Genomic DNA, 22,728 nt, shown 5'->3' with positions numbered 1-22,728 from the left:
ATTCAGGAAGGAAGGTCTTTAGTTTTTGTTAATTTGGTGAAATTCAACATGGCAAACACAAACACATATTTATATTCTATTATTGTACCGTGCAGAACGTCTTAATTGTTCCAATCTAACAAATACTGCATGTATACTGAGACTGTAAAGTGCAACTTACATCATGATTTAAATATGGAATCTCACAAATAAGACAGCGACACACTTTTATGTGTGAACAAGGTTTTAAGTTTTTATTGAATCTCAGGCAGAAACATACATGATAAACCTTTATTGCTCATGGCAACCTCATTGGACCATCATCACATCTAAGCCAACAATAAGAAACTGAATCAAGCATCACTTTAAATCGTCTTTGAAAACACACCAGCTTTTTTCTGTGTAGCTAAATTAGAAGGCAAACTGCAGTATTCACTGTGTGTCTGTGCGTATCGAGGGAAGGCGGTCTTTTTCTCACAAATCATTGTATAATGCGAAACCTGGTCTTATAATTCACTCTCGGCTCAACGCTGCTTATTCAAAAACACATTTTTTTTAATTCACACTGTTTTGTTATTATTCTTTCCCTTTTAAGTGATCCTGATGGTAATAGTATATATACTGTAAATTCTGGTTTTATGGCTGAAAGCTTAAGGTTTTTGGCTATTATATGAACAGCCAAGCAGTCATTCTTCATCAAAACAATAAAATAAAAAAAGAAAAACCCTGCAAACATGTAAATTAAACTTCCTGAAAGCATACATATTTATTTATATATATATATTTCTTTTTATTACTAATAATATTAACGGCTATATAGACATGAAAACACAGTCAAACTCAGGTGTTATTGCCATATTATTTTTTGCATGATAACAAAGAGGATAAAAGGAGACCGAGATGATGGGAGCACATATTCACACGACTAACTCTTACAGACAAATGGCATGCAGGACGTGAAGAGAGACAGAATGTGAGAATGGAAACATTTTAAACACTATACTACATGAAGGGCATTGTGGGAGTGTGTGGGGAAAGTAGACGACAGGTTTTACAGAGATTTTAACATTGTGTGCAAAAGGTTTCACATTAATTTTAGACAAGGCTGAACATAAAACGAGCTTTAGGAGCACACAAGAGTAGTCTTTAAAGTTCCTTTTTAAAATATGGCTTATCAAGTTATTACTTTTTTTCTTTTAAAGACAGACATACAGAATAATATTTTTAATATATAATATTTTTGATTGTTTTTTTGCCCACATGGAGGGTTGTTATGCACTGCCTTATTTATGTACAAACTGAATGAATATGGTGTACAAGGGTATTATTTTCCAGTGGTGCAAGAAAGCTTTTGCATCCCTTGCAGGGGACAGAAAAGGGAGTTTAAAACTTCTCAGACTAGAAGGATAAATCGTCTAAGATTTGTCTTTGCCCTCTGCTTGCTGTTAGCTTTCTAACATAACTAACGTTCACATGGCCGGTAAGCCAGCCTAGCTTAGTCCAATGGCTGCAGTTCACACTGTTGGTGCATTTCTTCATCACAAAACCTTGACTTGCCAAACAACATAACACCTTGCCAAAATGTAACTTCATGTTATTTGTTTAGATGTGTTTGAAAAATGAGAAAAACTAAATTAAAGTAACTGTAGCCTGTGAACTAAGCTAGATAGTGTTAGCTAGCTACCTAGCTTACTTCTTGAGCATGTCTTGCAGTGGGCCTGGCAGGTATTTCATCACTGTGTCCATGATGCTTTCTTCCTCCTCCTCATCACCACAGCCAGCTGGCACAGCCTTCTTAGGTCTAGTCAAGCTGCCCGCTGCAGACTCTTCTTGGGCAGCTGCTGCCTCAGCCTCGGCCTCTTCACGCTTTTTCAAGCCATACTAGAGTTGAAACAGAAACACAAGTTTGCTGATAAGAGCTCAGACAAAAAATACATTGCAAATTTGTATTTGACAAAAGCACACAAAGAAAAAAAAAAGCATCCATTTAAAAAAAAAACATGTTTCAATCAAAACATCATGGAAAAAGAAGTATTATTGCGCTGTCAGCCAGCTTTTTAAAGAGTGAGTGCTTCTTGTGAATCACATTTTTATAGACGCCTACACACTACATTTGTAAGATGCCATTTCTGGTTGACAAATGTCAGTCAAGTAATTTGGTAATCATAAAATAAAGCAGCTATGCATGTGACACTGCTAGCTTTGCCATGCTCCAGCAAGGACATGGACATAGTGTGGGCATTTTTCACACAATCTGGCACAAAGGAATGAAGCTGTGGAGGAAACTGACAGTATCCTTTTGGTGACAAGCACTTTAGGAGCTGTTCCTCACTCTTTGTTTTCCTCCGGGAGAACTTAAGAAGTATAGACGAGGTGACGAACCAAGGGAGGAGTGCTGCTTTTCAACCCGCTGATTCACAGTGGGCTATTCCCTTCAGACCTGTCCCACCCACAGACTGCCTGCCTTTCACACTGCAGTGAAGTGGTTACACTGCAGCCACTGCAGTTTCAGCGTCTCTACAGCCCTGACTAGTTTGTATAAAAGAAATACAGTGTGTAATCATGGAACAAAGACAAACGTCCAAATAATGGCCTAATAATGTATATGTAGCTTCAATTGTATCCTGGCTACCATTACTGTTTCTAAATCAATCTAATCTCATCTCATTTTTCAACAGCTTTTTACTTCTCTACAGCTCCTTCCTGATCTACTGATCTATTTCATGGGTACGAGAGCTTTAAAAATAGCACAAAGCAAGCACAACAATGTCACGGTAGTCTATTTTAAACAAGTTTTTTATATATATATAAATAAACAGTTGTGCTGTCAAGCCACCAAGATGAGAAGCCTTTAGAAGGTACGTGAAAAACAAAAGAGAGAATGGCTTCTAAAAATCCAAGTTTTTTGCCCATATGCATCTCTCGCGCAGTAAGCAGTGCTCATTGTATGACATTATTTAATTCTACATTAATTGTTTCTTTATTGTCTTTGTTTTGGTGGTTGTTTTCCTTACAAGACTGACTGACTTACTATAGTTCTGTTTGTTGGGTTGAAAACTGTAAATTTTACTTTATGACTACCTTAGCTAGCCACAGAGCAAAATCCATTTTTTTCATTATACCTTATCTCTGATGCCTTGTCTCATCGATTCCCTCTCAGCCTCCATCTTGGCATATTTGTCCTTCCTCTCCTCCTCCTGCTGCCTCAGTGCCTCCTGTCTCTCCTCCTCTTTTTTCGCTGCATCAGGGTCCTCTTCCTTTTCCTCCCCACCAAGCATTTTGCCAACATCAGGAGGGCCTCCTGAGAGACACGAAACAAAAAAGAAACACATTAGACACAACAACTGCTCCAGCAGGCTTTCAAGATTGAGCTGTCAAATTAGTTTGCGAGACACGAGATGACAAGCAGATAAACTGACTGAATGAAATAGAGGCAGATGTATTTCACAAACACAGGTACAACCTTCAGCATTTCACCTTAGAGCTATTATTATCTGCCAGTATCCAATGCTATTTGACATCAAATGCAAAAACATTTCCGTTTTTGGTCTTTTGTTGGCCCTTTTCACTCACTATTTGATTTTCTTAAACAGATACTGTCTGAGCAGTTATTAATGGCACCTCTAATATGTTTACAAGCTGATTTCAAAGATTGTTTTAGCACAGCTCCTTTGCTGCCTGAGTTAGTTACAAGCATGGTTTAAATTAAAATGTGGTACTTCCAGCTACACCACAAAAGCAAGGGCTTACCTTTTCTCATGATTAGCTTTGGACACCACAGTTCTTCTTATTAATCTAGCATGCCATCCACTTTGTTGAATGCAAACACTGCATTACAAGGGCACCCAATAAAAACAAGTACTCTACTGTAGTGTCTTCAGTTACCCACAACTGACTGAAATTATTCCTGATGTCTTTACTATTTGTATTTTTTTTAGTCCTGCACAGTTGCCGTGGAGCACCCATAATTTCGCTTTATTGTCATTGCTCTTTGTTGGCTCTCTGATTCTTCTATTCTAATTCCAACCAGATACTGTTTCACAGTCCATTTGGGGAACATGTGTTTATAGTTGGTGCCCTCACATGTCGTGTCACAATAAAATAGAGGGAAATGGATGTCTGCATTGACCATGATGTTCACCCTCTGCTGGTAACACTTGGTTATTAATTCAGAACTCACAGTGTGGCCCATTTTGCTTGATTTTGGGAAATGAAACCAAAACATATCAGGCAAAGCCTATTTAAAAGACCAGTGCAGATGATCTGGTCCCAACAATCATCTGACTCATACAAAACTGAGACACATTTTGATGAAATGGACAGCAAAGTATACCAAAAAAGGCAGCAAAATAGAACCTTATGCTGGACCCTATTTAATATTGCTGGAAAGGCATTTGCAAGTTCCTTGTAGATGAGATCATTAAAAGCCTTTTAAAAATAAAAAAAAAGCAAATATTGACGACTGGTGGCAATTAAAACATAGCTGAATTTGCCCTTTCCTTCTAAATTCCAGTCGTCCACAGAGCTCTGTGCTGAAAGCAATGAATTTTATATTAAACATGCTTCCCTGAAGTCATGTTATCATAAAACACTGGATACATGTTCACTATTATGCAGATGATACCCAGCTGTTATTATCTAAAAAGGCAGAAAAATGAATACTTCACGTGAATGGATGTCTTAAAGACACAAAGGTCTGGATGACCTATAACCTTTCACTTCTAAAATAAAACAAAGCTGGGATTATTGTTTTTGCCCCTAAAAATCTTGAATTGAATGTAATAAACTTCTCCTGATATACAAAGTTTTAAAAAAAAGTCAAACAACATAGAAACCTCATAGAATCACATTATTTAAACAGAGCATTTGGCTCCCACACAGCATGTTTGCTTGTGGTTCCTAGAGTTTTAAAAGTAAAACAGGAGGCAGAGTCTTAGGTTATCTGACCGCTCTCCTATGGAACCATCTCCCAGCTTGTATTTGGGAAACAGACACGCTCTCTACTCGTAAAAGCAGGATTACAATTTTTCTATTTTTCCTTTTGAAGAAGCACATAGTGAGGGCTACAGCAGGTGACGCTGACCTATCCCTTTGTTAATCTGCCTTATGCTGCTGGAAGATGACCCATGATGCACTGAAAATGACTTCCTTCAGCTAGTAAACGCCATGAAATGCAGTCTTTTCTCCCACAGTTTGTGTTTTGTCCTTGTGTCTCTATGCTCTCCTTTTTTTCCCTCTTCTCTTTCCCCTCATCCCATAACCTGTCCCTGATGAGTTTGGTTGTGCTGGGAATCTTCATGTTGAAAAGGAGTTCTTTTGTCCCACTGTTGCCGAGTGTTGCTGCCAGGTAAATGCCTGATGGTTGAGTCCTTACCTTGCAATATAAAGCACACTGAGTTAGTGCTATGTAAATATAACTGAACTGAATGGAATTCTGCATTAACTAAGTAGTTTAAATGTTAGTGACCCCAGTAATGGCTGCAGTCCTAATAAGTCTCAATGTGGAATTTGAGGAACATAGATGATATCAGATAGGCTATGGATCAAACGGTTTTTGCATAGCACACTGTTGATGTATACAGTTATTTGCCAGATGACACGGCAATACGCTGTTTCTGCAACAATCAGAAGCAAACAGGAAAAAAAGACGTACTCATGAGACTAACAGTATAATCAGTATGACACAGGATGAAAGAATGGTGACAGATTTCAGAGAGTACACAGTTCTGTATATTAATCTACAAGGCATAAGCCTTTGAATATGCTTTGCACAAATCTGCTTCCTGTGCCTGTCAGAGTTATACATCTAATAAAATAATACCTCCTGATTTCAGTACAGAAAATGTTGACTTCTGCAAACACGAACAATAGAAAACAGTAGAAACAGTCATCAAGCATCATGATATAAAAGATTAGGAGAAAAACCAGTGGTCTGAAGAATCTTGGCAAAGACGGGAGGAGATAAGTAGCGACGAGGCGGAAAGAAGAACTGGAGAATAAGGAATCTAGGATATCAAGGCAGTCTACATCCGAACATTTTGACACAACAAGAAGGGAAGCAAGAAGAGTGTGATGAGAAGGAGAGAATCTGTCAAAAATAATCGTCCAATTTGTTGAAGTGTTCCAGTTAGTGGGATTATCCAACAGTTCATGTGAAGTTACAGTGTGACACAGAGAGAGGGAAAGTTGGAAAGGAAGCAATATGGAGAAAGTGCTCAATGAAGGAATAAGTTGTGTTAGAAAACAGTGAAGTAAACGAGAGAGTGAGGTTAGAACGAAGAGTGGGATTGAAAAGGTAAGAGGCGGGCAAGGACGTCGGACGAGAAAAATCAAGCAACCAAGGCACAAGACTGACTACTCCTTCAGTCTTCCCCTGGTGCTGTTAGTTTTTCTGATTCATCAGCATAATAAAAACAAACTGTAGCAAAATGTAGAGAGAGATAAAAGACATCTAAGGCAGAAGACGAGAAAAGATGAGTTGGCAATGGGCGAGCACAAGGGTGCTGAAGGACAGAAAACGAAAAACACATTTTTGTGTTGGGTAATTAACAAAACACAAATGACACCAGTTTTTCTGCTCACATCTCAAAATAAATTGCATCAAATATTCAAACAGAATTTAGCATAAAAAAAAGCAACCTGAGTAGTCACAAAACACAAGTTTTAAAGGATGCCTGTATTTCCATAAGCAAAAAAGGTTATCTGGGCTTTGTTAGAACAGACTAATAGTAAAACTGCGGGACAACACTCGTAACATTGAATCATTACAGCTTGTATGGAGAAGTAGGCTTATTTGCCCTCTTAGTTAACCCCCAAATTATAAATTTTTTTTTGCAAAAATTCTAATTGTAATAAAGGCCCTACAGCTCATTTGATCTATAACCTCAATAAAAATACATTTAAAAAGTCACATTTTTTATTTTAAGTCACATTTAATACAACAGATTATACACATTATAGCACATATAATTTACAACTTATAGTCCTAAAATGGAAATAGGGTACGATTTAGCACAGAACTACTTTAACTGACAAGATGCTAACTTAAGCGTATTGAGTGGCCTCATTTTCTTAGTCAGATCCACTTCTCACTCGTGATTTAACTAAACAGGATGGTGACGGTAAAAAAGCTCACAATAAGGCTTCAAAACAGGACCTCAGCTAAAGGGCCGTGGCTACACTTAAGTATGCTGAAAGATCGCCTAGAAGAACACAATATCAAAATCTAAAGCTCTCCAGACACAATGAGGAAGAGGGCGATTGAAAGACATCAGTCTTAGAAATGTTACAAGGCTATTTCTAAGGCTCTGGGGCTCCACAGCTTCTCAGAGACTTTATTACAAAGGAAGAAGACTTAAAACAACAGTAAGATTCTGACAGCTCAGGTTGCAAACACACACTGTGCCAGTGCTTATGTAAAAAAGTACACTCAACGGAATAAGCTCCAACTCGTGCATGAAATGGAACACATTAATGTTCTAATGTTAAAAAAACATAAAAATAAAATCTATAACAGGGAGGAAAAGTTTTCTAACCCTGGAGCTACACCACCTACGGCTGGTTTCACCCGCTTATACTTTGCTAGGCTTGCAAAAATAAGGGATTGACAACTGGAGAACTAGTAATAGCTCTAGCCCAGGGGCTAGGAAAGAAGACTGTAATCTCAAGACAGTTTGAACAGGTGTTGTATGGGAAGTGTAGAGCAGCAAAGCTACAATTATTAACAAGCTCAGTGGTTCTCAGACCTTTTTCCCACTGCAGAGGCTGAAAAAGTTCATACTCCAAATTCCTTCAGTTCTATCATTCAATGAGAATAAAAACAATCCAAACTGAATTTCTTCTATTTCTTTTTCCATCAATACAAATTATGTTCATGCAAGTTAGTTTCACTCCATATCTGTGTTCCCTGCTTATCCACACCCAACCAGCAGTGAGTTTATTCTCAACCAAGATTTTAAGCATTGCAATAGCAGCACTTTTTTCAGCATTTAAAGCAATTTATCAACAGCATTAATGAGCCACTTGTATTAAACTGAAAAGGACAGAGAAAGTCAGAATCTCTTTATTAAAGAGAATAAATTCAGAGGGAAGGAAAGAAATACAAGGTAAAGTGAGGTATTAGCTGCATCAGCATTGGATGAGCAGCACATAGAAGCCAACACAGCAACATCTGGCAGAGCATGCTATACTTGCTCCTTTCAAGTCTGCATCTGTATCAGACAGTGAAAGAGAGGCAGGTTACAGCTAAAGTCCTTAGTTGTCAACATATATGGTCAAACATGAGGTTTTGCATGGTTATGCAATTTCTTTTTATATGTCTTTGAATGCAAGTGATAAATGTGCACACATGTTCACACGATGATAAACATTGTATTGCTTTCATATGTGCTGAGAAAAGGTGCCATTTAAATGTTAAATGGACTAGCAGTTATAGATATATAGTACTTTTATCTAACATTCACACACACACTCAAATGGATGCATTGGTGGTAACTCGAGGTTCCGTATCTTTCCCAAGGATGCTTCACCACATAGATTGGAGGAACTAGGGATCAACCGACCTTCCAATTAGTAGAGAACCTGCTGTATTAAGTTAAAAAATTTTGAATGTTACCAGCCCAGACAATGATTACTAATAAACACCACTATTCTTTGACCACTGGTTTAGTCAGGAAAAAGGCACTGCACTATGCGAAACTATGGAAACTGAAATAAATGTTTACATGAATCGATACTGTCAGTGTCAGAAAATCCCAGATAAACATGGACTTCAAGATCAGCTTATGGCCCAGATCTGGAATATTTCCAGCAGAAGCTGTGTAAACAATGCCGCTGAATCCCGTCAGTAATGCAATGACTCACAACTAGCTGAGCCTCACTGTCAAATAATTCCCTAGGAAAACACGGTGAAAAGGGCCCTCAGCTCTTATTTTAACAACACTAAATCAAACCAAAATAAACTTGGTCTGGTTTCACAAAATCCTATTTGTGCATTCAGATCATATTTGTTCAAATAGAATAAAGGACGATAGCTTTAAAACTGAACAATGAGTCTGGCTGTTGTTTTGTAAGCCATTTGCCACAGATACATTAACGCCCTTTTAAACCAAAGTAAATTTATTTAGCTTGCTCTTATCACAAAGCTGTGGTGAGCTATGTTTTTCAATTAAAATCAGTAATATCAGCCACTTTATCCATAACAGACATAGACATGCCCTGCTGTGCCACTGGATATTGTAGATAATCTTGCTACTGACCACATCGAAAATACAATTCCAAGATAATCCAAGTACAACATTTTAAGTCATTTCCTGTATCACCTCTCTTTTTAATTAATATACTATGATTTCTTTCCTCCATGTTTGGGCATTTCCTGCTTAATAAGAAGTGTCATTTCTTTAATCCCTTCCTTCTGAAAGTTCTTCAGTAAATCTTTGTTAAATCCAAAGTCTTGAGGGAAAGTGGCAAAGAAGACTAACCTTAGCTAACTCTCACAGAGTTTCAACTTTTGACAGAATCAGATAAACAGTACTTATCTCTCTTTTCCCACTCAAAGTTCTCGGGCAAATCCCCTCTAAGCCCAGTGTGTGGCGAGAAAGTTCACAAGTGTGCTGTAAAGATTTCCAGCAAGTTTGGCCTTTGGGATATAAGTCATTGTCTCAATAACAGCTTTGTGAGACGGTGGAGGAGATGGTGGGGAGCATGTTAACTGTGATTTTGATTTTTTTTTTTTTTGCCTACTAATTGGTAGCAGCTTTAATGCCAGCTTATATTCCTCTCCCAAAAGTGTCCCAAGGAAGCATCTCCACCCCATTACACCAACAGCAGCCTGACCGTTGCAGCTAAAGTGAAGATGGGGTGAGCAATCTTCAATTTTCTAATTTTGGTTAGCCCATGCAAACTCTACTCTCAGTTTCCTGTTTTTAGATGTCAGGACTGGCAGCCGGTGTCGTCTTGTTCACTGTTCAACATGTGTGTTCTCCTGCATTCCTTCGTTTTAAGGTGGTTATTTGAGTTACTGTTGCCCTCCCATCAGTTTAAAGCAGTCTAACATCTCCTCTACCACTCACTGGATATTGTCTTCTTTTTCAGACCATTGTCTGTAAATCAGAGATGGTTGTGCTGGAAAATCCCAGCAGATCAGCAGTTTCTGAAATACACAGACTTTCATTATCGTTCTGTCAGTCTTCTTTTTATTCTGGTGCTTGATTTCAACTTTGGCAGGTCGTCTTGAAAATTTCCACAAGCCTGAACGTACTGAATTGCTGCCATGTGATTGGCTGATTAGATAGCTGCGTTAACAAGCAGTTGAGCTTATGAGCTGTCTTCTAAGCAAGACTTGAGATTCGTTCTGAAGGTACATGGCCATTTCAGCACAGGAAAAATGGTATTAGTAATAAAAATGCTGCAGCAGCATGTAACAATCGTCAGGCTATGAATTCGAAAAGTGATACTTTCTGTGAATTTGCCTTTCTCAGAACCCCTCCCCCGTCTCTCTCTTTCACTAATCATGCCTTATACGGTGGAATAATTTAGTTGTTGAATCTGGATGTACCAAACAGACATGCAGTCACGCACACCTTGCACTCTAGCAAAAGCTCAAGGTCACTTTTGCAAATGATTTGATTTCTTGGAGTTAACACAAGAAGAAAATGGGAAAATTATGCGTGGGTGCCAGCTGTAGACCTCCACACCAATCAAGTAATGACGGCCTCACTCCCTTTGCCAATCATATTAGAAGCTTGCTAAATGTGATTATCTCTACTTTCAGGCGATGGGGTGAGCAAGCAAAATCTCAAGGTGTCTCTTCTGTTCATTCCACCTCAAATAACACAGTTTTGTCAGACTTAACTAATGAAAATGTCTTATGATCGCATTTATGTGTTAGAGTAAATAACTAAATATTATTACAGCAGAGAAACGATGGGGTTTCATATTTTTACCAGGAAAAACTAGCATGTTCCCATTTTGTTTACAATATGTAGAACACTAATTTGCTGAAGCGGTAAATTCTTTGTAGTTTTTAGCCAACAGTTAGCAGTCTGTGTGTAAGCGTGTTTGATCATGGTAAAATGTGGTCTTGGAGTCTTTTACTGCAGCAGGAACTACCAGATATGTGGTGAAGAAATTATTACTGGGTGCTCATGGGTCAGACGATGGTATCTAGCCTTAATGGTTTCCAGACAACAGCAGAAATGAGCGATTCAGCTATGCTGGCATACTGATCTTTTAATTTAATGATGAAGGAACTGTGTGTATTTAATTATGAGACATTATTCATGTTATGGTCTCAGGTCTTTGACCAAGCATTTCAAGTTTGGGACTGAGTCTGATTTCTTAGCTCCAGCTTTTGGTTATAGTTTGATTTTCATTGTTTTCATTAGTCTATGGCCTTCTGGTTTTTCCATATAATTGTCATGCCTCAGTGTTTAGTTTCTTTGTTCTTGAAATCTTTTTTATTTGGTTTTATTTTTCAGTCTTACCTTGTTTATCCCCCCTGAGTTCTCTATGGGTTATTGTAAAAATTTTCACCACTATTGGCGATTTCCTGTTTGGTTACCTCCTGTGTTACTTTGAAAGTCATATGTTCCTTGCGCTTTTATTTATTTATTTTTTAACCTCCCCTTGCCTCTTTTCCCATTTTGAGTATATAGGCCCAGACTGTTCTTTTCTCCTTTGTGAGAGCATCTGTTTAACCTCCTCTGTGTTTCTAGTCAGTCTTACATTATGTTTTACCACCTGTTCATGGACTTTTGCCATTCATGGACTTTGATCTTCACCCAAACAAAGGTCAGCTTTCTGTTCATTGGTTTCACATGCAAGTCTCCATATCATTCACAACATCTGACAAATAAAACAAAATACTCAATATTAAGCATGCACTCTATTTAATTTCTAATTCCTGCCTTTTATTCTTTGGGTGTCATATTGATGATTATATCAATATGATTATATCAATATCAATAATTATTCCACTGTGCCGATTCAATTAGCTGTCTACTGTCCTACTGCAAAGTCCCCCTAAACAGATCTTTAAAGCTGGCCTTCAGGTGTACTTGAACTTCACACCTGTAAAGTTTCATGACTGTGTTTTGCACATTTGGTGCCACCAACAGACAAACACATAAACTCTAGTGTACACGCATTGCAAACTTCTGTGTAAAGACAATCTTCTTGGCACATCTAACCTTCCCATAGCTGAAGAAATTGTTGAACAAATGGAAAAAATATAAAACTTGCGTTAACGTGCGTTAAATGAGTAATTAAATGTGACTATTGACTAGACGATTGCACTTCTGACTTTTCTGCAGATGCAGCAGTCATGGTGTCACTGCTGTTGCCTGAGGCCTTCAGAGTTTGATTGAGCTCCAGACCTTGGGACTAAATGACTAGCGCATTTAACAGCTTCCCATTCTGTCAAACTAACTTCAACTTTTAGTTAGGAGTCAGGAGGTGCCAAGTCAGCACCCAAGCATTCAGAGGTTGAAGCAATCACTTAACAAGGAGACAAAAGTGGATCTGGAATTTTAAGATGCATTACTCTGTACCATAGCTCAGAACTAGCAACAGATCTTCACGGATGAATCATAATAATAAAATCTAATCTAACTGCATAATTTTTTGTTTCCATAATGGAGATTTTTAGGATGCTGTGGGCTTTTAAACTGTAGTCCAAGAAGCTCAAGGTACTGTATAATTTAATTTAATTTAATAATTTTTTTAAATGAGATAAACATGCCTAAACATACCTGTTCAAGTGGTTGTAAGCACCCCTCATCTGTATGTGCCCATCCGTGCATGCCATTTTACTCTGAGAAGTTCCTTAAGTTGGATTAAAATACTTGTTTCATCTCATTACATCTTGTTCTTTTCTTTGCATTTCTTTTGCTTCTCAGTAAGACGGAAATTTATAAAAACAAAAGAAGTTTCATTGTATTTTAAAATGTCTGCATCACCAAGCAGGTGCCTACAAATTTTTCAGTTACACTGTTTGTATATCCCATCTAGGAGCTTTCTGCAGCTTGCACACAGCAACAGTATAAAAATACGTTGGTAGGTTTTCATTTTTTTTTTTTTTAGTTGTTGTGTGAGGAAAAATAATATGTCTGGGAGTCGCGTGACCAGCGGTGTCGATTGTGGCAAATGCAGCAAACTACCCAGCACTCTTCAAGCTTTGGATCTTAGTCCTGCTGAATCATCACAGTTAAACATCGCTCTGTTTTCTTTCAAGTATCTGTAACTAAAGAAGCCTTGGAGGATTACTTAATGCACTGGCAGCATCCTCTGTCACACAGACTCTCATCCGCACATCGCCAAACATACTCAGCAAAACACTCAGTGGCAGGATAGCAAATCCAAAAACAGGTAAAAAAAATCATCACTGGATGGAAACGAATGCTGTAGAAATGAAGAAATGCTGCTTGATTTATTCTGTTTTCTGTCTCTCAGCAAGCTACCTTTCTGCAGATTGTTTAAATTGTCTCATTAAGGTTGTCTGAATATTGACTTAAGGAGAAAAGAAATAGTCACAGGAATAAATGGAGGTCATATAAATGTTTCTGTCAGGAGTTTTTCAGTGTATACATGCTAGTGTGGATTTTAGAGGTCAACACTAACAAGGTCAACACTCCCGAGCCAGCTTTTCCAGCTCTTCTGAGGGAACACCAAAGCTTTTCCAAGCCAGAGCTTCTGGGTCTCCTTAAGGTTGCCCATGACTACACAACCTCTCGGAGACAACATTGTTGAGGAGTTCTAATCAGATCCCCAAGATACCTCAGCTAGATCCATTCTGGTAAATGGACTGGCTCTTATATAACACTGTTCTACTCAAAGCATTTTTAACTTCCAACATGGTGAATGGCCTGTATTTGTATCCTAAGGACCTCAAAGCGCTTTACACATCCAGTCATCCACACACTGGTGATGGCAAGCTTATAGCCACAGCCACCCTGGGGCGCACTGACAGAGGTGAGGCTGCCAGACACTGGCGCCACCGGGCCCTCTGACCACCACCAGTAGGCAACGGGTGAAGTGTCTTGCCCAAGGACACAACAACCGAGACTGTCCGAGCCGGGGCTCGAACCGACAACCTTCTGATTACAAGGCGAACTCCCAACTCTTGAGCCACGATCGCCCTTACTTGTAAGCATATTTCCCCAACAGCACCACAAGATGTTCCCTCTAGTCTAGTGCTATGGAGACCAGGCTTTTGTCGAAGTCTCCATTTTGACATCCAGGATATTTCTAGCCTGACAAGCTATGCCACATCCCATGCTAGGCAGGCTAGCCTAAATATGTGTTGGAGGTTTTACATTGACACCATTTCACATTACAGGTTGTGCATCCTGACCATTTAATAGGATATGTTTAAGCCTGTAAGTCATTGTTTGACAGCTCCACACATAGCAGGGGGGGCTGGGAGCAGTGTGTTGCTGCACAAGTTGACAATGTTGAAAAGGATGACAAAACTGAAATCAGGAACAGTGATATTTATGGCACGGTCAGCATTTTGATTGATACTTTCCCTGATATCTCATTAAGCACAGTGCTGCACAGATTAAATTTAGAACTGATGTTGGCGCTTGAGTCGGTACCTAAGTTACGCTCATGTCATAGAAATCCACCCAGTATTACTGAACATATTTCAGTCTCAATTAGACATCCACTGTAAGACATTGCTAATTAATAAAACATGTTATTCTGTTTCTTTTCTTTTTTTAATTTCATAGCTGTCACTGAAGCCTCGGGGAAATGCAAGAAGGGAAAGAGGGGTTTGACACATAACAAAGGTCACTGGTTGGAATGAAACCACAAGCACTGTATAGCTCAAACTGCTAAAGCACGGAGGAGACTCAATGATCCAACTTAATTAATTAAATAATATTTCACAAATATTGATTTACTGATTTTCAGGCTCTGAGCATCAGATTGATAGCTGAGCTCATTGATTAACTGGCTAACTGGCTTGCCTCCTTCATTAACCTTTCACCCCCCCTTAGGGAGCTTTAATGATGTTTTGCAGTGTCAATACTTTGTGGACATTTTCGTGGAAAGAGGTCACTGTGTCCAGACTGGAACTACAGCTTGTGTAACATACAAAGGCATTAACAGCAATGCATCCCAGAAGGAATAATTATTAAATATTAAATATGACACCCATCCTGATAATCGTCAAACTTTCTCTCTGCATCCTTACTCTCTCACCTTTCTCTCACATATACAACAAGGATCTGTTCACGCAGACAGGCCTTTGCATTCACTGTAATTTATCTTTTATAAGGTGCACACATCTATATAACACACTACCCCGCCCCTGCACTGGCAGTGTACACAGATAAACACCCACACTGTCAAATCTATTCCCAATGTCTGCAGGGGGAGTGCAGCCCAACCTATGCAGAGCAAAACTACATCCAGTGCAGTGCAGTTGATTTAAGAATTCACAGCACAGCTGCACAGCACAGGAGCTATGCAGAACAAGGCAGCGCTTGCATCCTTTGCATCCCAATGAGGAGTTGGGGCTATGCTTTAACTCCAGCTGTAACTGCCTAACATCTCTGTAACCTGGACAACAGCTCAACATCATGCACGACTGACCAGGTATGAGTGAAACCGCTGCATTGTAGCTACTGGTACCACTTTCCTGCCCTTCACCTTGAAGCTATAGCTGACGAGAAGGATGAATTACAGAGCTATAATGAGGATTAATTAGGGGGCAAATAATAGCTGAGATAATATTCTAAGGGATAATACCTGAAGGCTTTAAAGGACAAAAGTCAGCATTAATTCTTGGCAAAACCGCCCTTCTCTATCTCTCTTGCCTCAAAAGGTGCCACTGGTTGGACTTGAAAAGCCGAGTCTGCTTGGGTATTAAAACCATGTGAAAACCTCATGCATTAAAATCAACCTACAGTAAGGCTGCCTCCATCCTCAGAAGGTGACATTTTGGAGATACGCGGCTTTTTCACTTGACAGACGTATTATTGGTATATGACTAGATCTATCACTGCTGCTGCCGCCGTCCTATTTCATCTGCAGCGGTCCTTAACCTGGTTCCAGACTGATATGCTGGCCATAAAGACAAGGTTAAAACACTCAGCAGTTCTTGACAATAATGAAGCACTGGCCAACAGAATGCATTTATTGAAACAAGTTATGTTGCAGCCTTGGAGGTTTTAAAAAACAGTTGGCATAAAACAAAGAGGAAATATGATGCTATAGAGAGTAGTTTGATGTTGGATGCAGTCCAGTGTCTCCATAACTATGAGGCCAGTACCAGTATACTGCTGCTACTGCCGCCAAGCATCCTGTTAAATCCTTTACGCTGCAGTGCTGTTAAATCAACCTCACGCCGGGCAGTCTACTCACCTCCCAGCGCAGCTTTCATTACAAAATTCATGATGAAGCAGTTCTGTGTTCTCCTCCTTCAGTGGTCGCGTTACAGGGACAGACCTGCAGCCAGGGAGACAGAATACACAAGCTGTGACTGTAGGAACACCACTGTTTCACTCCAGTGATTCTTACACAAGTTTGATGGGATGGGTTTGGGGTGGGGGTAGAAATGACGAGGCACAATGCGGACACAACACGATGTTCAGACGGAGATCCCTGTTTGGTAAAGGAGTCACTCTAAAGAGAATATCTTCATATTTAGTAGCTCTCTGGAATTTTATTTCCATTAGCTGCGCTAAAAATGTACAGAAACCATCTCAAAATGTGAATAAAACAGGGAATAGTTAAACTTCGAGCGGTTAAAACATCGTTACCCTTCAGGATAACACTGTGTCCTGAGTTTGGTTGAGGCACCTGTGCCCTCAATTTACAACTGCGCTCTGTCTTGCGCATTTTATGCTGACAGTGCTGGACTGCCTGCGATTTGTCTTCACGGAGATAACTCCCAGAAGCAAAGGGAAACAAACACGGGGTCAAAGATGAGCAAACCTAGGCACAATTTGTGTCACTGCATGGGTCTTAGAAAGATTGACCACACTGCTTTTAATATGCATTCTGCTGATTTCTTATAGTACGTCTGATTCTTTTGTGTGAGTATATTGGTAACTGTGGCGTTTTCCTGCATGTCTTATTCCTATAATAATCATTTACATTGGATTTGTAGGTATTCAGAACAAATCAGCAGTTCATTTAAAACTTTAAAAAGAAAAAAGCTATGATTCTCTACGCTGCTGCTAAGGGGCTCACAAGTGGATACTTTGTAGTCATTTCAAAAGATTATAATGTCCCAAAGACATTTCTACAGCATTCAAAGCCTGAGTTAAGTCCCTTTTTAGGACATAACAACCATGTAAAGTTCTGCAGCATTCGCACCATCCCACTGACATTGCAATACACACTATAGCAGAATTTTTAAAAAATCCACTTGAGAACTTGCTGCACGGTTGCGGCATCGCTCTTTCGTCAGCGATTTTATGCTCAGATGCTCAAATCATTTCCTGGATTCCTTCCTCTTCATCGGTCTCCTTAGCTGCACCTTTTTTCCTTCCCCCCATATGAACCCTCGCAGTTAACACTGTATTATTATCTGCAGCATGTCGCCACAGTTCGTGCACAGAATGTACTATCTACTCTACAAGCTTAGAGCGATGCATCCCCTACTCTTTTCAGGGGACACAACTTACACACATGCCAGTGTTTTTGTTTCTTTGTTATTTTTTGTTGTTGTTTTTCAGTGGACGGAAGCATCGGCATCTTGTACCAAGTGCCCGGACCTATCACGCACCCTGTCCCGTACAGTGAAGCCACACGTCAACATCCCAGTGGTTGCTCGGGACATCCTTTACCTTGTTTTTGATCCTCGTCCAAGTCCCTTCTAAAAGCTTCGTCGCGGTGTTAAAATCTTCTCTCCTTCAAAGGGAAGGCGCAAAATACAAGCCGTGTGTCTTAAAGGCTGGCTTGTGTCTTTCTCCGTGTCTCACCGCTCACGCTCTCAGTTTGCGGACATGCCGGGCTGCAGCGGTGGAGGAGGAAAGACTATTCCTGCAGGACGAGGGAAGAACATGCAGAGGGAGAGGGAGGGGGAGGGGGCAGGAGGGATGCTCATGAATCTAATCCGGGCTAACTGGAGGGTCTATCTAGTTTCCAAACTCCATTTCTTTTTCATTATAACAACGTTAAAAACTAACAGTAACAGTAAGTAACAAGAGCGCCTTAATTACCCGGTGCAACGTGCAAGAAGTAAGCTATAACAGCGTTGGTTCGTTACCTCAGATATTCTCACACCTCTTAACTGATTAGCTCTTGATTCGTTATTATTCACAATTCAAAATTCGTATTTTTATTATCTCTTTATAGAGAACGTAATCATAATGTAAATACTACGGCACAGGAAATGGTTAACATAAATAATTCATACATAGATAAATACAAACTGACCTCAATTGAAATGACCAGTGTTCACACACAAAAGAAACATGCTCCAGATTTGTTTGTTAGTATTTATCAATTCACATTAAACAAAGTTCATTATAAACAACAACAACAACAACAATAATAATACTAATTAATGAATAACTAAAGCTATGACGAGATACTAAACAGGTATTATTGAGTAGATATGACGTCTTCCGTCATTGTTGAGATCAGACTGTTGCAAGTTTTGTTTTTAGTGAGTCAAGCCAGATGTTTTGTATCAGTTGTTTACTGTCATGATGCTGAAGGAGTCCTCATATTATTTCCTCGATACACTGTGTCACAGTACTTACAGACTAGCATTTATATAACACTTTGGTGATCTTATTGACTACTAAAAGAGTTGTCAAAGGAGCTTGCAGAGAAAAGCGTCTGGACTTCTTTAAGTTGCTTGAAGACGTTTCACCTCTCATCCGAGAAGCTTCTTCAGTTCTAAGGTCAAATGGTGGAGAGTCCCAGATATGTAGTCAAAGCTCCTTTGACTACGATGACCTGGATGACTGAGAACCTTCACAGACATACTAAAAGAGTTAAGACACATTTCACATGCATTCATACAGTGCCTTATTCTGATTTGTGACCTTATACACTTTAAACATTTTATCTGCTTCTCATCCATAATCAGTTTAGGGTTAACAGTTAACCCAACTGCATGTCTTTGGACTGTGGAAGCTGCAGCTCCTGGAGGTAACAACAACATAACATACAATTTGAAACAAGAACTTTCTCACTGTGAGGTGACAGTGGTTACCACTGTACCGCTATGTCCACACCAGTTTATGTAGTACTATGGATTTAAAGAAGCAGGATAACAAGTAAAGTAACAAACACAACATGTTGTAAAAGAAATGTCAACCTTCAGGGATTAAAAAATGAAGATAGAAATACCAAAAACTGCAGTTCCTGGAATAGCCACTTGAAGCTTGCTCAAAAAGCACAGACACAAGTACGGCCAGAGGCTCCACATATTTCTGACTCTGCCTCCTGGTCTCACTCCATAGCTGCAACATGCAGATGACGCTCTGTGTAGGCTCTTGTAGGAACTCCAACACACAACAATGCAGGCCCTTCAAGAAGTCTATGCTCCAGTTTTGATGAGATTTGATGAGATAAATTTTAGTAACTGTTTCTTTGCAATGCTCGGAATTGAGTAGGGAGGCCGGTACCATGACTTTAGTTCACAGTCTGAACTTGTATGTTTTAGGTTTATTGACCATTCATAAGTCAGATTCACGCGTACTTATGCAGTGCTTTGTGACATTCAGTGTGCATGGTGCTTTTCTCACACGCACCCACACAGTAATGGCTGCGTCAACTGGAGATTCAATATCTTCCCCTTCTTTAACCTGTGGACTGGATGAGTTCAGATCAATCTGTATGCTGGGCAACCCGCTCTATTTCTCCTGAGCCACAGTCTGTGTGAACAATGTCTGGAGCCAAAAAGTATCCACATTTTCATCCAGAAAGCATATAGAGGTATCACAGCAGCTGGATCAGGTCAGTTCTTTTAGGTTTATAGCTTGTTTTGTCTCCACCTGAAATCCACATCTTCACCTGTTCCCTGTTTGCCTACCAGCCCACCACCATATTTGCCCTTTCTCCTCGTTGGTTTGTAATGCTCTGTGCCACAGTTTTACTGCCTCCTGGGGCTGTTTGTCTGTCTATGCTTTGGTGTCAAGCTGTTTTACTGTGTGGACCCTTGTGTTTGCAGGCATTTGTATATTTCTAAGGTTAGAAACTCTTAATTGTTCCAGTCTGTCCTTATGCGAGTCTTTCTCTCGTACACACCCTAGGAGATGACCCACATAAAGGACAAAGTATATATTTATCACCTGAACTTAACCTTGTTTCAGATGCTACGGGCCTAGTGAACCTCCAGCTCTAAAAGAAGATTTTTTTAATGCCCTTGTAACTACTTATAATGTCCGTGCTTTTTTTTTTTTTCATATTGCAACATTGACACACTTTGCAGACATGGTGAGACAGACAGGCAGAGAGAACACTATGCACCAAAGGGAGCTTGTACTGCTGAATCTGCCATCAATTAATCAAGACATAGGAAGCTGTGTCCAGTCAGCACACTCTGACACACACATCCATCATGCAGTTTACAACCTAAGAATATTTAGTAACAATAGCATCCCGCATACGCACGGAGATACGCCATTGTCCCGTGATTGTCCTCCATCACTACAATGTGTTTCTTCTAATTTGGGTTGAGGCTTCTACTTAGACACCTCATTATTCAGCAGCTTGTAGAGTCACCTTTAACTGTAGTATTCATTTTCTGGAAGATGTTAACCGTCTCTGTTCTTCTAAAGGAAATTTGGCCCACTATTCTTCATAACGTTAACTCAGTCCATTTAGGGTTTCAGGCATTTCTTTATGCACAGCTCGATTAAGGTCCCATCACAGCATTTATTTGGGTTGAGGTCAGGATTTTGTCTGGCCTACTCCAACACCTCGATTCTTTTCTTTTTCAGCCATTGTGTTGTAGATCTTGCTGGTTTAGGATGATTGTACTGTTGCATAACTAAATTTTGGTCAATTTTTAGCTGTAAGGCTGATGGGCTCACATTAGGCTCTAGAATAATGGGAGGTCAGAGTCAACTCATTACATATATGGTGCACAGGTCCTGTAGCTGAAAAACAAGTCCAGATCAGCACCCCTGCACCACTGTGTGGGACAACTGGATGAGGTAATTGTGTCTGTCAACACTTTGGATTTCTTTTTAGCAATTTCTCTGAGCATTTTGTGGTTTGACCTTTGGGTTAATTTGCTGGCGTGTCCACTCTGGTGAAGATTTTCAACAGTTTTTTTGTTTTCCACTTGTGTATAATCTACTGTAGAATGATGGATTTCGGACTGTTTGGTCTTATAATCCTTTTCAGATAAGCAGAAACAATCGGTTCGCTCATGATGTCTTTTCATTGGCGTCATATCAACACACACCTGAATGGTCCATTCTAATTCTCACAGTGTTCGTATTTTTTTTTCATTGCACCATAGAGTCATTGACAACTTCATATATTTATTTATTTACATGACTGTACAACATCATAATGTGACCTCAAAAGTTATCTTATCCAGCATCTTAGTTTACAGTGTGAACATCTGCCGTTTAGCAATTTTGTCAGGTTTGAAGGTATGTGGCTAGAAAATCTTCATCAGAGAATAGTTATAAGTATGGAATAAATGAAAACGGCAGCAATGTTAGAATAAATGAAGGATAATCAGCAATGGCCTTCAATTTATAAACTTCAATTTCCATTGTAGAAATTGTTACTTGGACCTGGTCTACTTAAGCTGGTGCCACAGGAAATAGAGAAGCTGACAGTAAAATACAACACAGTGGGTGCTAAATTTCTGGCTTATGGCACTGCTGCTGTTGAATTATAGATTATGGCACATGAAGAACCTTAGTGCTGCTGTACCATTTCTTAAAGAAAGGTTTGTTTGTTTGTTTTTTTAAAGCCAGCTGTTAATTTCATTGCAGACAACTCTTCTTCATAGCTGTATGTTTAAATGCTGCCTGCACACATCAGTAAATATGTGGATTGTATCTTCTTAGACAACCCAAATCCACCAATCCCATCCCCCTAGACTGATTGACTAACCAGTAGGCCCCTGTTTTATGACCTTTTACTGGTGGTCCATTCAATACTTAAAAAACCTCCTCCACAGAAATAAGTGTGACCTTTTCACATGATGAAGAATAAGGGTAAGCGTTATTATGAAATTAAGAATATAAACACCTTGAGGTTTCGTGATTTGACACTAAATAAACTGAACTAAAATGAACTGAAATAAAATGAACCGAACTGAATTGAATAAGATTAAAATATGTATTTCGTTGAAAAGTTATTTCTGTTTTATTGTTATTTACAATTTTTTTTATCACATTACATATGATATCCCTGCTTTCATTTCTATCCCCTTGCAGACCCAAGCAAGTTTCTACATAGTTACTGTCCTAAAATAGCATAGAGCATTCATGCATCACCTCCTGTGTGTTGTCAAAGGTGCCTCTAATGATCTTCACAATGTTAAAAACGTAAGATCCATTCTGCTTCCATAATTGTAGTCTTAAAATGTTAAATAGCATGATTCACTGGGGACATTGTGTGCATTAGTCATATTTAAAGTCCCCAGTGAATCAGTGCATTCACAAGGTGATAATTGCATGACAATGAAATGTCTATGTCTCTAGAGCAGATGTTCAGTATTCATATTTTAAAGAACAGATTACAATATTGATGACTTCTCAGCCCGCCCCTTTTTCTTAGTGCTGTATCATTGCCAGCGTTTCCTCTCTTTCAGTG

The 22,728-nt window shown here is 39.3% G+C and overlaps 1 protein-coding gene across 1 annotated transcript; it reads right to left on the bottom strand.

Moving 5' to 3' along the window:
* Positions 1–205: 205 nt before the first annotated feature.
* On the bottom strand, positions 206–17,992 carry cplx2a (complexin 2a). The gene is made up of 4 exons (XM_026170383.2): positions 17,778–17,992; positions 16,348–16,431; positions 3,102–3,280; positions 206–1,860 (listed from the first exon to the last, which is right to left on the bottom strand). Exons 2-4 carry the CDS (start codon positions 16,376–16,378, stop codon positions 1,669–1,671), a joined length of 402 nt encoding a protein of 133 aa, XP_026026168.1. The 5' UTR covers positions 16,379–16,431; positions 17,778–17,992; the 3' UTR covers positions 206–1,668.
* Positions 17,993–22,728: the final 4,736 nt, after the last annotated feature.

Source organism: Astatotilapia calliptera, chromosome 6, assembly GCF_964374335.1.
Source record: "Astatotilapia calliptera chromosome 6, fAstCal68.1, whole genome shotgun sequence".
In the NCBI taxonomy this organism is placed as follows: domain Eukaryota; kingdom Metazoa; phylum Chordata; class Actinopteri; order Cichliformes; family Cichlidae; genus Astatotilapia; species Astatotilapia calliptera.
This window is presented reverse-complemented; position numbering and strand designations above follow the sequence as displayed.

What these genes read in the sequence shown, in the direction of transcription:
- cplx2a (XM_026170383.2), bottom strand. Translation starts at nt 16,378, where the DNA reads ATGAATTTTGTAATGAAAGCTGCGCTGGGAG. An exon ending in AATGAAAGCTGCGCTGGGAG is followed by an intron (nt 3,281 to 16,347) that starts GTGAGTAGACTG and finishes CGTGTCTCTCAG; the next exon opens with GAGGCCCTCCTGATGTTGGC. An exon ending in GACAAGGCATCAGAGATAAG is followed by an intron (nt 1,861 to 3,101) that starts GTATAATGAAAA and finishes TTTCAACTCTAG; the next exon opens with TATGGCTTGAAAAAGCGTGA.